At 39.1% G+C, this 16447-nt stretch overlaps 1 protein-coding gene across 2 annotated transcripts in view; it reads left to right on the plus strand.

Annotated features, from left to right (window-relative positions):
* Positions 1 to 16040, plus strand: part of LOC120541702 (nuclear receptor ROR-alpha A) — a 558859-nt gene extending 542819 nt beyond the window's left edge. For both annotated transcript variants that reach the window (XM_039773584.1, XM_039773583.1), the window contains 5 exons: positions 2017 to 2149; positions 7977 to 8084; positions 11349 to 11459; positions 11656 to 11768; positions 15648 to 16040. In XM_039773584.1, coding sequence (XP_039629518.1) covers positions 2017 to 2149; positions 7977 to 8084; positions 11349 to 11459; positions 11656 to 11768; positions 15648 to 15812 — 630 coding nt within the window. In that variant the 3' untranslated portion in view covers positions 15813 to 16040. The remainder of the gene's footprint in view (positions 1 to 2016; positions 2150 to 7976; positions 8085 to 11348; positions 11460 to 11655; positions 11769 to 15647) is intronic.
* Positions 16041 to 16447: the final 407 nt, after the last annotated feature.

Below are 16447 nucleotides of genomic sequence, written 5' to 3' on the forward strand. Positions count from 1 at the left end.
ATTTAAAAACTGCATTTTGTGTTTACTTGTGTTATATTTGACTAATGGTTAAATGTGTTTGATGATCAGAAACATTTTGTGTGACAAACATGCAAAAGAATAAGAAATCGGGAAGGGGGCAAATAGTTTGTTTTTCACACCACTGTATATTTTCCAAAATACAAAAAGACATTTCGTAATATATTTTAAAATTGCAATACACTGAATATTCTGTTGTAACTCTCATTAGGATGAAGCATTCAGAACCAAAAAAATTACGGTATACACCTTGACGTATGTGTAATCGATTGCATTACATACAGTGCTGGAAGTGGTTTCCTTTTTTTGCCAGACACATTTCAACGCTGCGCTCCATGTTCCTGAACGAATCGGCAAGCTTCTCGGGGGGAATAGCAGCAATTTCACGTTGGATGTTTTCCTTCAGATCTTCCACAGTGTGAGACTTGTTCCAATAGACTTTTCCTTTGAGCAGACCCCAAAGGAAGAAGTGTGGTGGTGTCAGATCCGGTGACCATGGTGGCAAAATTCCCTTTGAAATTACCCTGTTGCCAAAGAAGGACTCAATTTTTGCCATGCTCCTTGCCGATGTGTAACACGTTGCTCCATCTTGCTGGAAGTAACCTTCCATTAACTCACAATCATCCAGTTGATTCAGACATCGCTTTAACAACTAGATGACCCAATAGGTTCGCACCATGAAGATGCGCTGTTCAGTATTGTACACCAGCATCCTGATGAGAAGTCGACTGACTGAATGAAGGGGTATGGGTGGTATGCACCCAGAATGGAGGTTAAACATTGCAACAGCTGTCCTGGGCTTACCTCATCGCTCCGACACAGGGGCATCCCAGCTTGTTTAAAGCTCCATATACTGAGGAGCACATTGCACGTTGTTTTGTTCAGGTTGCTTTGTCCTAGTGAGAGTTATTACAAAATATTCAGGGTCTCTTTTGAGTGAATCTCCCTGTATTTTAAAAAACCATTAAAATGTATTTTAAATGACAGTTATACTGTACAATATATTTAACAGTATATATTTCAAGTTGTCATTTTTATGCATTGTAATATCCATCCATCCATCCATTATCCAACCCGCTATGTCCTAACTACAGGGTCACGGGGGGTCTGCTGGAGCCAATCCCAGCCAACACAGGGCACAAAGCAGGAAACAAACCCTGGGCAGGGCATCACTAAGTAGGCTTAGAAACAAATGCATTTTTTACAGCAACTAAAAAAAAATTATATTTTCCAGCCCATCTAGCACGATTCTACAAAGCCACAACTGAAAATGTGATCATATTCGCCACTTTTGTCTGGTTTGACTCAACAATGGTTTGCTCAGAAAATAAATGACAGCATGTTGTGAGCTCTGCTGAGGAAATAATTGGCTTGTAAGTATCAAATATCATAGACCGTGTCAAATGGATCACCGTGGATCATCTCACGTTCCAAAAACTCCTCTTCGGTAAAATTAAAACTAAAACCAATTCATACCTAAATGGTTTTTTCCCAGAGCTATAACCTCTACACACCAGTAATATATATAGCTGGTCTTCCTCACTTATTCACGTATTCTTTCATATATGAAGCTGTGAGTGTGTGTTTGTGCGTATGTAGTTTATTATGTACAGGTATGTGTATGCATGCAAACTATATCTACTCACACTTACTTTCATTTGCACATCTCCTTTATTAATTGCTCTATTAGACAACTATTTATATTGTATGTTGTTTAACTTATGTTATTTATGTAATGTGTATATGATGTGGCGTTATGTTATTATCAAATCCAAAGCTAAATTTCTTTACATTGAGTACTGGCAAATAAAAGAGATTCTGATTTGAAATTGAACACTGATGATTCAAAATCAGAGCTATGATAGACTACAGAGCAGTCACCCTGATCTTCTGTCCTAAGTTTGATGTATATAACTTTTCTCCAATCACGAGCGCCTGTTTTCCATTTCCAGAAACAAGCTGTGCTCACACGATTTTGTTGTTTTTTGTTCCTTACAGCCCAGGGAAGTCATGTGGCAGCTTTGTGCGATCAAAATAACGGAGGCCATCCAGTATGTGGTGGAGTTTGCCAAACGCATAGATGGTTTCATGGAGTTGTGTCAGAATGATCAAATAGTACTTCTTAAAGCTGGTGAGATGCTAATTTTCATTATTCATTCTCTTCAGATTATTTTACAAAATTTTTGCTTTGCTATGAAAAATTTATTTTGATTAATCATTTTTTTATTTAAAAGTACTGAATATTAAAAATGTCAACTTTCCCATTTGTCCAAGGATGACATGGTGGGGTAGTGATCAGTACTGTGTGATTCAAATGCCATGCTCGGTTGTTATCTATGTAGAGTTTTCATGTTCTCCACATCGGCTCGGTGTGTGCATGTGTGGGCCCAGTGCTGGGCTGTTCAGGGCTCATTACTGCCTTATGTCCAGTTCTGCTTGGATAGGCTCCAGTTTCCCTCAGCCTTGAACTGAGTTAAGCAGATTTGCAAATTTGAACTTCCATTGCCAAACCTACTTAACCTGGCTCAAAGTCATGGGGTAGAGTCTATTTCAGTGGAGTCAGTCACAAGGCTGGAGCAAACCCTGGATGGTGTCAGCCCTTCACAGAACACCCTAACATAGCATGGCTTAGAGTCGCCAATCACCATAACACACGTCACTGGGATGTGGAAAGAATAACCAGAGTAGAACCCACAAAGACAACCAAACAAGTGGAAACCTTAAGCAATCAGTGCCAAATTCAAACCCTGAACTCGAGTGCCATGAAGTAACAGCAATAACTGCTGCACCTCCCTAAAAGTCATTAAGTAAATGCAGTAAAAATGGGACTTTTGCATTGCTTCATTCTAGTTAGCATTTCTCCATCAACATAATATAGATATAGCCTTCTAGTTAATGTTTAAAAGTAACCCATTTAGTTGGATTTATTTTGATATTTTATGTTTTGTACTTTATCTTCTATTTAGATATCCCTACGGAGCTTCAGTAGAGTAATATCAAAAACTAATGCTGTAATTCAGCCCTATGTACTGTAAAAGTGAATTATTAATAGCAATGTTTTTATATTCTATTCATACTTTATTTATTTGAGCATAGTAGCATGTTGCTTTTATTGTCTTTCTCTTCCTAAGTCCATCATATATTCATGATGAGTAGCAGTGGGTAATAAATAAATAATTTTCTATTTGCATGAATAACGTTTTTACTAATTGAAGCAGCAATATAATTTTCCAGTTAAATCTTTATTGATGTAGCAAAATCAGTCAATTGTATTCATATATGTTAATATTTAAAATATTAAAAAAAACCTATTTATTATCAAATTCTTTAAATGCATAAATGCATTACATAAATACTATGTGTGTGTGTATATACAGTATATATATATATATATAGTGACAGATAGGGGGCGCTATCGCTCCCTTGAACCCCTGTCCACGACTCCAGACACCAGGTAAAAGTCCAAATGTTGACTTTATTAAATTGCCACAGTGCACAAAGCACCCTCTCCTCCACTATACTCATACACAAACCAGTAATAATCACAATAATACAATCCTCCACTCCCAGACGCGTTGCCACCCTTCCACCCAGCTCAGCTCGCCGTCTTTGAGCTCCCATAGTCCTTTTATATTCCCTGACCCGGAAGTGTTCCAATCCCCAGTCCATGTGACTCTCAATCCCTTCCGGGTCAGGTACAAGTCTTTTCTTTTCACCCCAGGAAGCCCGTCGCTCTTCCTTTGACGAACTTCTAGGTTAAAGGGCACAAAGAAGTCTTCGGTCCTCCCTGCAGCTCCCTCTTGCGGCCCCTGTGTTATCCAGGTTATTCGTATAACAGCCGCGGTTCCCTTGGTAGTCTCTCTCCGTGGGACTTGAAGCACCTGGGTACTTCTGGCGCCACCCACTTCTCCACTGAGGAGAATTCCCCCGCCGCCTTTGTGCTCTTATGGCCCATTTCCGACTTTGTCAGGAGACCTCTGTTGTATTTTAGAGATCTCCTGTTAAATCTGGGGTTTGTCTACAGTCTGGGTTTCTCTATTGAATAAAGAGAGCCCTATTACTGTCTGCACCCCTTTATTTTTGCAAATGACCGGTGGCGGCATCTTTAGGACCGCCTCGCTCCAGGAGCCAGCACTATGCTGCTGCCCCGGCTCGGATGATCCTTCCCCCAACCGGTCTGTCATCGTTCCAACCTCACTTGTAGGGCATGCCGTGTACTGGCAAACGCTACTTAGTAAACGCGGGCCCGGATCACACCGCGTCCCTCTATTATGTACGATACGGGTCTCACTTACCTGTATCGCCGCATTATTCATTACGGGAGGCTCCCCACCAAATCACCGCACATAGGCCCTCACCACAGCTCTCTGGCTGCAGCTCCCAACTCCTCAATAATTTTCTCAATGGTCTTCAGGACCTGTAAGAAACTAATTACGGGCTCGATTAAGCATTCGAGTTCCCGCAAGTCAATACAATTATTTATTTTAGCCGGCAGAAGACTCACTTCCCTGTTCGTCTTACCTGCCGACCGGGAGTCAATGAGCACGTCCGCTTCTGGCACGTGCTCAGGAGTGTCTCGCGGAGGCCTCTGGGATTTGGAGTTTTCTGAGGGTCGGGTTGCCTCCTTTGGCGAACTGCGGTCTGTCTTTATTATTTTTGTGACATCACGATCAGCCATTTCCCGACCCTCCTTACCTTTCCGCGGGGTGAGCGGTGCCTCGCTCGCCTCCCCCTTCGCCTTCGGAATGTCCAAGCCAAGTCCGTTACTTCGGGCTCGAAGGCGCAAACAGCAGGACACGGACCTCCTCCTTCCCAGAAAGCACCGTGTTTGCTGCTGTGTCCCTTGTCGGCTGCCGTCATGCGGAAGTCGTCTCCCAGGTGCTTTGGCTTTGACAGGAGCGTGCCATCCTCGTCGGGGCAGTTTCCTTTTTCCCATGGAGCCTCTCCGAGGTACATGCACGGTACAAAGTGTGTTATTATAAACGGGTTTTCGATATTGTTCCCGGCATGTACCTCAGAGCGATCGTTGGTTCCTGGAGGCTCTTCCTTTGATGAACTTCCAGGTTAAAGGGCACAAAGAAGTCTTCGGTCCTCCATGCAGCTCCCTCTTGCGGCCCCTGTGGTATCCAGCAGGGTCTTGTATAAAAACTACATGTCCCATTACTCCCTGCTGATCTTCGGGGCACCTCCATACTGCAGGGAGGGCTCCATCTGGCGGCCTGGGGGTATTGGCCGGGATGACAAGCCGACCACATCTCACTATATATATATATATATATATATATATATATATATATAGGTAGTGAAGCCACTGGGGGTGTACAGCCACCCTAACCCAAACACGCACAGGTTCAACATAACACCCATTTTATTTACAGTTTAAAGTGCACAATCACCAACACCAGTACACAGTCCCTTCTTGCCACCAGTTCATCCGCCTCTACTCCTCCTCAGGCTTTGTCTTCTTCCTCCTGACTCTAGCCATTCAATCGAGTGAGGTGGCTCCTCTTATTCCGGTCATCAGTATTACCTGGAATCACTCCCAGGTATGCTGCAACTCCCCCTAGAAGCCCCCACAAAACCCAACAGGGCTTCATCAAACTCCACCTCCCGAAATGCCCTGCAGGAATCCGTGGTGCCACAGCTGGCCAGGAGGACTGCCCTCTAGTGTCCCAGGGGAGGTATTGCCTTCTATTCTTCTATTGTATTCTTCTATCCTTCTATTTTTATATATATTGGCAAAGTGAGCAGGAGGGCAATATAAACATATATACACACACAGTGGTGGGCAAAGTAGGTTTACAGTTGCGAGTACATGAAACACAGACTTTATTCTTGTATAGTATTACTATTTATTTATTATTATATTTTTTATTTGTATTATATGAGTTAATAAAGCTATTGTAATAATCAAAACCTGCATATATATATATATATATATATATATATATATATATATATATATATATATATATACAGTGCTACCTAGACATACGAGTTTAATTTGTTCCGTGACCAAGCTCCTAAATCAAAATGCTCGTATATCAAATCAATTTTCCCATTGAAATTAATTGAAATGAGTTTAATTCATGTCAGCCCCCAAAAAACCACCCCAATTTTTTGTTAAATGTTTTCAACATAAGAAAATTGGATTTATAATGAACAAATTTTATATAAAAACAAAATAAAACCTAATACTTAAAAGAGAATCTAAAGAAATAATTAGATGTTGGCGGAGCCGATTAGCATATTGTATTATTTTTTTTCTTTCACTTCACTTTTGCTTAACTTAATTTTCTTCTTCACTATTTTTTTTCTTTCTGCCACGCTTTCGTCACTTTCATTCACAGGGCGTTTCAGTAGAATCCTGTTCAAGGAGCTTTGCTTAGTCCTCTCCTTCAGAATGTTTCTGAAATGAGTTAGACAAGTGTCATTAAATAGTGCCGCTGCACGACCAGTTGCAACTTTTTCAGGGTGTTTCTTTTCAATAAAGTCTGAAACTTTTTCCCACATTGCCAACACTTCCTTTATCTCACTTGAAGAGATAACCTCCTCCACCTCTGGCTCCTCAGCGATACTGATCTCCTGCAGAACCTCCGTGTGTTGCTGCGTCTGTAGTTCCGTCAACTCCTCCATCATCAGCTCCTCGAAATGTGCGCCGACAAGCACTTTGATGGCTCATATTTCAAATTTTGGCTTGAAACTCAAGGCAAAAAATTGACCTAATAATGGCTCGTATCTCAAAAAACTCGTACGTTGGGGCACTCGTATCTCAAGGTACCACTGTACACTGATATATATATTTATATGCATATATGTGTAAGTATGTAAAAATATACAGTGCTAATAAAAAAAGTATACACCTCTTGGAAATGTTCACGTTTTATTGTTTTACATTAGTTTAACAGAAAAAGACTCCTTAATGTCAAAAAGAAAACAGATCTCTACAAAGTGATTTAAATTAATTATAACAAAGTGATCTAAGTGAATTACAAATATAAAGCACAAAATAATTAATTACATAAGTATTCACTTTAATATGACAACCTAAATCATCACTGGTGCAGTCCATTGGTGTTAGAAGTCCGGTACATATTTCAATGGCGATCACTTGTATTGGGTTTTAATTGATTGTAGTAAAAATATATCTAATCTGGAAGGTCCAACTTGTGGTGAGTCAGTAGTCTAGCCTAACCTGCACAATAAAGACAAAAGAACACGTCAAGCTACTCCACAAAAGGGTGATTGAAAAGCACAAGTCAGGAGATGAAGACAAGAAAATATCCAAGTCACTGAATATCTAATTCAATCATCAAGAAATGGAAAGACTGTGGCACTGCTGGAAATCTTCCCTGAGCAGGCCTTCCACAAAAACCAGAGTGCTTGTGGAAGAAGACGAGGACTAAGGGAGGCACAAAGAGACAGAAGAGAATTCTGAAGCAGTTACAAGCTACAGTGGATTAGATTGGAGAGACTGTGTAGACAACAACTGTTGCCAATTTGATTTACCAGTCACAGCTTTATGGGAGAGTTGCAAAAAGAAAGCCACTGTTAAAAAAATTACTGAGGAGGTTTATTGGTGACTGTCGTCAGCTGGAAAGAGGACACATTAAGCGTTTTGGCTACCTGGCTAAACACGAAGTATTTTGGAGACTCTGTAGACATCTGGAAGAAGGTTCTATGGTCTGATGAGAAGAACATTACGCGTTTTGGCTATTAGGCTAAACAACATGTTTGGCATATGTCAGATGCTTCACATTATCAAAAATGCAGCAGCCACACCGTGAAGCATGGTGATAGCAGGATCAGGCTTGCAGGCTTTCATATTGTAATCTTTTTAGTTAGCCAATAAAAGGTGTCATTTTGCTCAACATTTCACCAGCATAGTCAGAAAATATTCAGTAATGAGTACCACAGACTTGTTTAATGAAACACGCTTTACCTCTTACGCGTTTCAGGTTCTTTGGAGGTCGTGTTTGTTAGAATGTGTCGTGCCTTTGACTCTCAGAACAACACTGTCTATTTCGATGGGAAGTACGCTGGACCAGAAGTATTTAAAACATTAGGTGAGTATTTATGCTAAACCAACTGCTATGTATTTTGTTTTCATTATTGCTTTCATGTATTTGCAGGTGGCTAAATCGGCGCCATCTGCACTCCACAAAAACTGTACACATTAGCTGCTTTGTCTCTGCAGCAAGATATGCTGAATGTTGATAGTAATATGATTTTTCATCTATTTATTATCTTGTGTAGTCAGCATTAAAACTCAATTAATTATACTTCATATTTCATTGCATTAAAATTGGTTAGTCATCTTGATAATGCACATTGTTAAAAACACCATTAATCAATTTAAATCGCAGTACGTTCAGAGTAAACATTGTTTGCAGAATGCTTTAATATAGCACAGAAAACTTTTATGAACACTCAGTTTTATGTATTCCTTGATTAATATGAAAAGTGAGACATTTCTGAGAAAACACTCCTGCCTGAATTCTCTCCATAATATAAAAATAAAAAATAAGTATCAACAGCCTGCTTTAAAATGCAGCTATTACACTATATAATACAGTGTATAATGTAATACCTTTCAACTATTCAACTGCCTTAGAGTTCTTTATTCAAGTCTCAGAGGATTGCTTGCCCATCTTCAGTGGAGTCAAAGGCATTTTATGGGATGTGTTCAGTGTGCCTGATTTCAAGTTTGGCTCAGTGAGGCTACCACAGGCTTTACACCCACATTACCCCTTTAGCAATACTATTTATGGATTAGGCTCTATTTTATCAATATCGCACATTCTACTTTATGCGCTTCAACATTCTGCTCTCAAAACTGGAACCGTACACCCATTCCAGTCACTAACGTTTTACACACTTTATGTTGTCACAGCTGCCAGAAAAAGGTCTATTGACTTTTAGCAAGTTTTTTACATGGCTTATTATTCTGAATGCACTATATACTGTACGTGAGTGTGTCAGGGTCACAGATCACAGTATTGCATCGATCATTAAGTGCTTTTTGAACAACAATATATTGAAAACATCAAACACATCACAATGCTCGGGGGGCCATAATTAGTGAACAGAACTACTCTACCTCAAAATGTATGTAAAAAAAATCTAAGAACTATGACAATCTGAATTACCAGTTAGAGGTATCTCAAAATTCACTTTACATATCTTACAATGCAGTTCAGTTTTAAGGATAAATGAAACTCATTTCCAGATATCTCAAGATATGTTCCTTTACATTTTAAGATATTTTCAATATATTGTGAGATGCTCTTCAGGATATCTCAAATACATTTTCAGACATCTCAAAATAACTGTGAGTCCATTTCAGCGTAATTCAAATACATTTTGAGATATCTCAATATTACTTCCAAGCATTTTAAGATATGTGTAATGTACTGCAAGAGGAGAGAGGAGGAGGTTAGGAGCTGGTGTTGATACAGCACATTACCACGCCTACCAACTCAGGATTCCAGATTAGGACCCAAGTGCATCCATGCAATGGCCTCAGCACCACACCAGTTCAGAAGGAATGGAACCAGTGGGAGGTTTTTTTACGGTCCTGGAGTACCAATTCTGCCACCAACCCCCAGGTTTTCCCGGCAGGTTGGAGGGCCTACATGCAGAACTGGATGCAGATTAACGTACCAAGATATATTGAAATTGATTTCTGTAAAATGTCCTGTTCTTTATTCTACTTTAAGATTCCAGGTCTTGTTCAGAACGTGGACGCATCTCCTTCTTGTTGTTTGTTTTAGACATGGCCTACCCCTACTACAAACCCTGAACTTAAGGTTCGTGGGGGTAAGGCCAGGTACACCAGGGTCCCTAATCTTAAAAATTTAGATTAGGTGCCTAATCTTAAAATAGTGTAAGGGTGCCTAATCTTAAAACAAGTGGTGTCCACCTTTGGCGAAGTGGTGTCCGCTTTCGGAACAAGAACCAAGATTTCTTGAAATCTGAGATATTTTAAAATGATCAGCAGGTAGGATTTTGAGATATCTTAAAATGCAGCATAGGCATCTGAAATTGAACAGGAAGCTATGCTAAGATAAGTATTTGGGATATCTTAAATTATATTGTAGATATCTGAAAATGCTATTATTTAGATATCTTGAAATAAGTTCATGTTTTTTTAAAGGTGTCCTAAAATCTATTTGAGATATCTTGATGTAAAATGAAAATTATCCTGAAATACATTTTTTGATGTCTGAAATGTGAGTCAACATAAAGACATCTGAAACACATTTTAAAGCATCTTGATTACATTCCAGATATCTTAAATAGCTTCCAGATCATTCTGATGCATCAGAAACGCATTTTCAGACACCTCAGACATCTGATATCCACAGCTTCCTGTTCATTTTTAGATTTCTAGGATGCATTTCAAGATATCTCAAAATAATTTAACGCTTATTTTGAGATATCTCAAATTCATTATAAGAGATCCTAAAATAGTCAGGAAGTGTCATTGAACACATTGGCAGTTTTGCAGTAATTCTGCAAGATCTTGAACTGCATTTCTAAAGATACATTTGAAGAGATCTCAAACTGCTTGGGAGCGAGGTATCTTGAATTCCATTTCAGATATCTTGAGATTTATTTGAAGTATCTTAAAGCAGAGATATTATCACTACAACATATTCTGAAATCCATTCAAGGTTTCTTAAAATGCATTTAAGATATTTTGAAAGAGACTATGGTTTCTTATATCTGTAATTCATTTTAACATCTCTTAAAATGTATTTTGAGATAGCTCTAAATGTTAGTTCAGTTTCACACAAGAAAAACTATACTCATTGATTACAATCTTAATTTTTACAAAGAACCTTACTTTTAGAAATATGTACATTAGCTTTCTTGATATTCAGTTATGCGTGCAGTTTATGACACCTTGTGGAAAAACTCCAGTATAGTTTGTGACGCTCTGAAACAGAGTGCTGGGGTGTTGACAGAAATACTTTGAATTCAGCTAAAAATGTGAAATTGTATTTACTAAACTGGGATTTAAAACATGTTCAAAGGCCCACTGGAAAATTTGTAGTATGAATGCTTAAAGCAACTACACATGTAATAAAGATGTGAAATATTATTTAGTATACTATTTAGTATATAATAGTATTGGTATACAGTATGCAATACTGTAACTTTCAATAATGATGATGATGATGGTGATATTCAGACATCTGTACCTGTCCAGATCTTTTTCCTTCCTTGTGTCCAATGTCTGCTCAGATAGGCTCCAGCTGCCCTGGGTAGATTAGGGGTTAGGTGAATGAATGGGTGGACGTTCAAACTATTTTTTCTCCTTTCAGGTTGTGACGATTTGATCAGCTCAGTCTTTGAGTTTGGAAAAAACTTGTGTTCATTACATCTATGTGAAGATGAGATTGCGTTATTTTCTGCATTTGTCTTAATGTCTGCAGGTAAGATGGCTCACAACATTTAAAACAATTACAGCTCCTACTGAAGTACTTAAAAATGGAGTGTGTTCAAGGCTACAGTGATCATACTGTTACAGACATGTACTGTGTATGTTTTGGAAATACCTGTAATTATTTTAAATAATATCAAAGGCAAAGATTAATATGGTTTCCTCTTTCTGTCCAACAATAATGTTAGATCGGTCCTGGCTTCAAGAAAAAGTAAAAGTGGAGAAACTTCAGCAGAAGATACAGCTGGCACTTCAGCATGTTCTTCAAAAAAATCATAGAGAGGATGAGATATTAACAAAGGTAATTGACCTCCTATTCAGCTGCTTACTGGAATTAACAATGTGCACAGTGCTTATAGATTTCAGAGTTTAGCGCAAAGCATCGGTAGTCAATTATATCAGTTCATCCTAAAATTTCACTATGACAGTAGTAAACCTCAGTAAAGATGTACACCAAAACTAATCAAGACAAACACTGTGAGGGGGTAAGGATTCCAACTCACATTTTATTTGTGAATCACCATCTACTTGTATGTCCCATAAGACTTAAAGGAATACTTCACCTGAATTTATTTTTCCTATACGTTACTTATATATTCTTGTTTATAGAAATGGATGAGGAATAACAGACGTTCTCTGATAGAACCAATGCTGAACCACAGCAAATAATACAAAAACATTCATGAAAAAGTCTCACGTTACTCATGTCACATAAGTTATCCAGTTGCATACTCACCACAGGCAAAACAGGCATTTGTTTCTAAAATATTGTTAAATAAACAATTTGCTAAAATGCAAGTGTTTTGCCTGTCGTGACCATAAAACTTGACTTATAGATTATGCAGCACAAGTAACATACATAAAAAAACAACTTCTTCTTTCGGCTGCTCCTGTTAGGAGTTGCCACAGCGGATCATCTTCTTCCATATCTTTCTGTCCTCTGCATCTTGTTCTGTTGCACACATCGCCTGCATGTCCTCTCTGACCACATCCATAAACCTTCGCTTAGGCCTTCCTCTTTTCCTCTTACCTGGCAGCTCTATCCTTAGCATTCTTCTCCCAATACACCCAGCATCTGTCCTCTGCACATGTCCAAACCAATGCAATCTCGCCTCTCTGACTTTGTCTCCTAACTGTCCAACTTGAGCCAATCCTCTAATGTACTTATTTCTAATGCTGTCCTTCCTCATCACACCCAATGTAAATCTTAGCATCTTTAACTCTGCCACCTCCAGCTCTGTCTCCTGCTTTCTGGTCAGTGCCACCTTCTCCCACCCATATAACATAGCTGATCTCACTACCATCCTGTAGACCTTCCATTTCACTCTTGTTGATATCCGTCTGTCACAGATCACTCCTGACACTCTTCTCCACCCATTCCCCCCTGCCTGCATTCTCTTCTTCACCTTTCTTCCGCAATCCCCATTACTCTGTACTGTTGATCCCAAGTATTTAAACTCATCCACCTTAACCAACTCTACTCCTTGCATCCTCACCATTCCACTGAACTCCCTCTCATTTACACACAGGTATTCTGTCTTGTTCCTACTGATCTTCATTCCTCTCCTCTCTAGAACATATCTCCACCTCTCCAGGGTCTCCTCAACCTGCTCCCTATTATCGCTACAGATCACAATGTCATCAGCAAACATCATAGTCCATGGGGACTCCTGTCTAATCTCATCTGTCAACCTGTCCATCACCATTGCAAATAAGAAAGGGTTCAGAGCTGATCCCTGATGTAATCTGACCTCCAACTTGAATACATCCGTCGCTCCTATCACAGACCTCACCACGGTCACACTTCCCTCGTACATATCCTGTACAACTCTTGCGTAATTCTCTGCCACTCCCGACTTCCTCATACAATACCACAGCTCCTCTCGAGGCACCCTGTCATATGCTTTCTCCAGGTCCACAAAGACTCAATGCAACTCTTTCTGGCCTTCTCTAAACTTCTCCATAAACATCCTCAGAGCAAACATTGCATCTGTGGTGATGTTTCTTGGCATGGAAAGTTACTGCTGCTCACTAATCATCACCTCCCTTCTTAACTGAGCTTCCACTACTCTTTCCCACAACTTCATGATGTGACTCATCAATTTTATTCCCCTGTAGTTACTGCAGTCCTGCACATCCCCCTTATTCTTAAATATCGGCACCAGTACACTTCTCCACTCCTCAGGCATCCTCTCACTTTCCAAAATCCCATTAAGCAATCTGGTTAAAAACTCCACCGCCATCTCTCCTAAACACTTCCATGCTTCCATAGGTATGTCACCTGGACCAACGGCCTTTCCATTTTTCATCCTCTTCAAAGTGTACAACATACATAACAACAACAACAGCAACATTTATTTATATAGCACATTTTCATACAAACAATGCAGCTCAAATTGCTTTACATGATGAAGAAAGACAAAATAAATAAGAATTAAAATAAGGGAACACTAATTAACATAGAATAAAAGTATGGTCCGATGGCCAGGGAGGACAGAAAAAAAAAACACCCAGCCCCCTCTAGGCATTCTACCTAACATAAATGACCTCAATCTGTTTTCAATGTATTCAGGGTTCACATGGAAGAACTTGATGATGATGGTCATGGGAACTTCTGGCCTTCAATCCATCAATGTAGGGACAACAGGGTGCTTTGATTAGGTGGTGGTGGCGCAGGTCGCCACCACAGAAAACCAAAAAAAGAACAGAAGAGAAAGTAGGGGTTAGTACAGATTTTGGAGCCACCATGAATAATAATGATACTTAATTGAATATACAGAGCATCAGGATTAAACTAAAATGAAACTATCAGAAAGCCATCTTAAAGTAATGAGTTTTTAGCAGTTTTTTAAAGTGCTCCACTGTATTAGCCTGGCGAATTTCTATCACTAAGCTATTCCAGATTTTAGGTGCATAACAGCAGAAGACCGTCCCACCACTTCTTTTAAGTTTAGCTCTCAGAATTCTAAGCAGACACTCATTTGAAGATCTAAGGTTATGATTTGGAATGTAAGGTGAAAGACATTCTGAAATATAAGATGGAGCGAGATACATTTCATTCTATTTGCTGTGACCCAGTGTTGGTCGCCATAGATGACCATTTTATCAGAAAGTTCATATATCCATCCAACCATCTATTTTCCAACCCGCTGAATCCGAACACTGGGTCACGAGGGCAACACAGGGCACAAGGCAGGAACCAATCCTGGGCAGGGTTTCTTCTTCATGGATGTTTTTCATTTCATTTGCCATTGTGCAGAATTGATCACCATAGACCAACTATATCAAACTTTTTTGATCTCTATTCTCCATTAAAACATAAAATCATTCTTGGCCATCACTACAAAACACATGAGGTTAGTAATGCATAAAAAATAAACCTTTTTGGGTGTAGTATTCCTTTAACAATGTTTTTCCAATTGTAAAAACAGAAATGACCACAAGGTGGCACATGAAATAATATATCAGGAAAGAGCCAGCAGAAGGCGCCATTAATCTCATAACCAGAAAGTAATTACATTCTCATAGGAATCCTTGACCCAAAAAACAAGCTAAAAAGAAGAAAATGTTTACAATTACAGACTTGCAGTGTAATCTTTAACTTTTATTTCAGTTAAAAAGGCAGAAACAGTACTCTAAATTAATATTTTCCCTCTATGAACTGCTGGTCTGCACTGTATACTTGGCATCCTTTAAGCACCCACTTTTGAGGAGTTGAAATGAGTATTTTTATATAATGTTTATATTTTAAGTTTACTTTCCATGTTAATTTATTTCAGCTTTCCGTGATGCACATACTATTCCATTTCACTAAAGCTATTTAATTCAGTTCAGTTCCTTCTTGTATCGATCGCACGCTTCACTGAAGACATGCTAAGAGTGGTTACGCAGATTTACAGATATAAAATAGTAAAATATAAAAGGTAACAATTTCTTGCATTTTTTAAAATGTTGAAGTTTAAAAGAAACTTTGTTGACGGATTTTGATAAATATTAGGCAATTAAATGAAGAAAATAAGTATATTTCCAATGCTGGTGGTACAGTATAATCTTTCTAATAATAGTTAATTGTGCATTACCTGTCTTAACTGTTACTTTCATTTAAGAAAATGTCTTTTGCAGCAGTGCACTACAGATGAGGATGTAATCTTATGCTGCTTCCTTTCTCTCCCCTTTCCAGTTGATATGCAAGGTCTCAACACTGCGAGCGTTGTGCAGCAGGCATACAGAGAAGCTCTCAGCATTTAAAGCAATATATCCAGACATTGTGCGTGCTCACTTCCCTCCTTTGTACAAAGAATTGTTTGGTTCCGAGTTCGAGCAGCCTATGCCAGTTGATGGGTAACGGCCTTTCTCTCACATGAACACTGCCTGGAATGTTTGAAGTACCCAGAGACGAATGAATCGGAGACACTTTACGGTGCCCTGCACAAGCCAGGAGAGCCGACACGCTGCACATTTGGGGATTCTTTACGTTTGTGTCTTGTTTTGTTTTTGTTTTTTGTAGGGCATGGGTGGGAATCTGGCACTTGACATAAAGGGGGAAGATCAAACTAATATTTACAATATGATATTTAATGTTGAACTTGTCTTTCTTATGCATATGGTTTTCCGTTACTGAAGATATGGATTTGTTCCTTTTCCTGGCTCTTATGATTTGACAGTTTCCCCTCTCAGTATGGTCTGGATTAAGTTACTTAAACAACATGGCATTTGGAAAGACTCTTTCTTTGATGGGTCAAGTCAAACTGGTGTAGTTGGATGGGACAATATGCGGACATAGGGCTCTGTAGTCAAGACAGTTTTTATTACTGGTATTCACACTGCCACAAGTGAAGCAGAGGATATCTGTACCTCCTTTATATGCAGCACATAACATGGAGTTAAAATACAGACAGCTTTATATAAAAGAAAGGACTTTGCATCTATGGCCCACTGCCTTAGCTCTGCTCAAGCAAAACCTCAGGGTCATAGTTTCTC

This window comes from Polypterus senegalus, chromosome 12, assembly GCF_016835505.1.
Source record: "Polypterus senegalus isolate Bchr_013 chromosome 12, ASM1683550v1, whole genome shotgun sequence".
Lineage (NCBI taxonomy): Eukaryota > Metazoa > Chordata > Cladistia > Polypteriformes > Polypteridae > Polypterus > Polypterus senegalus.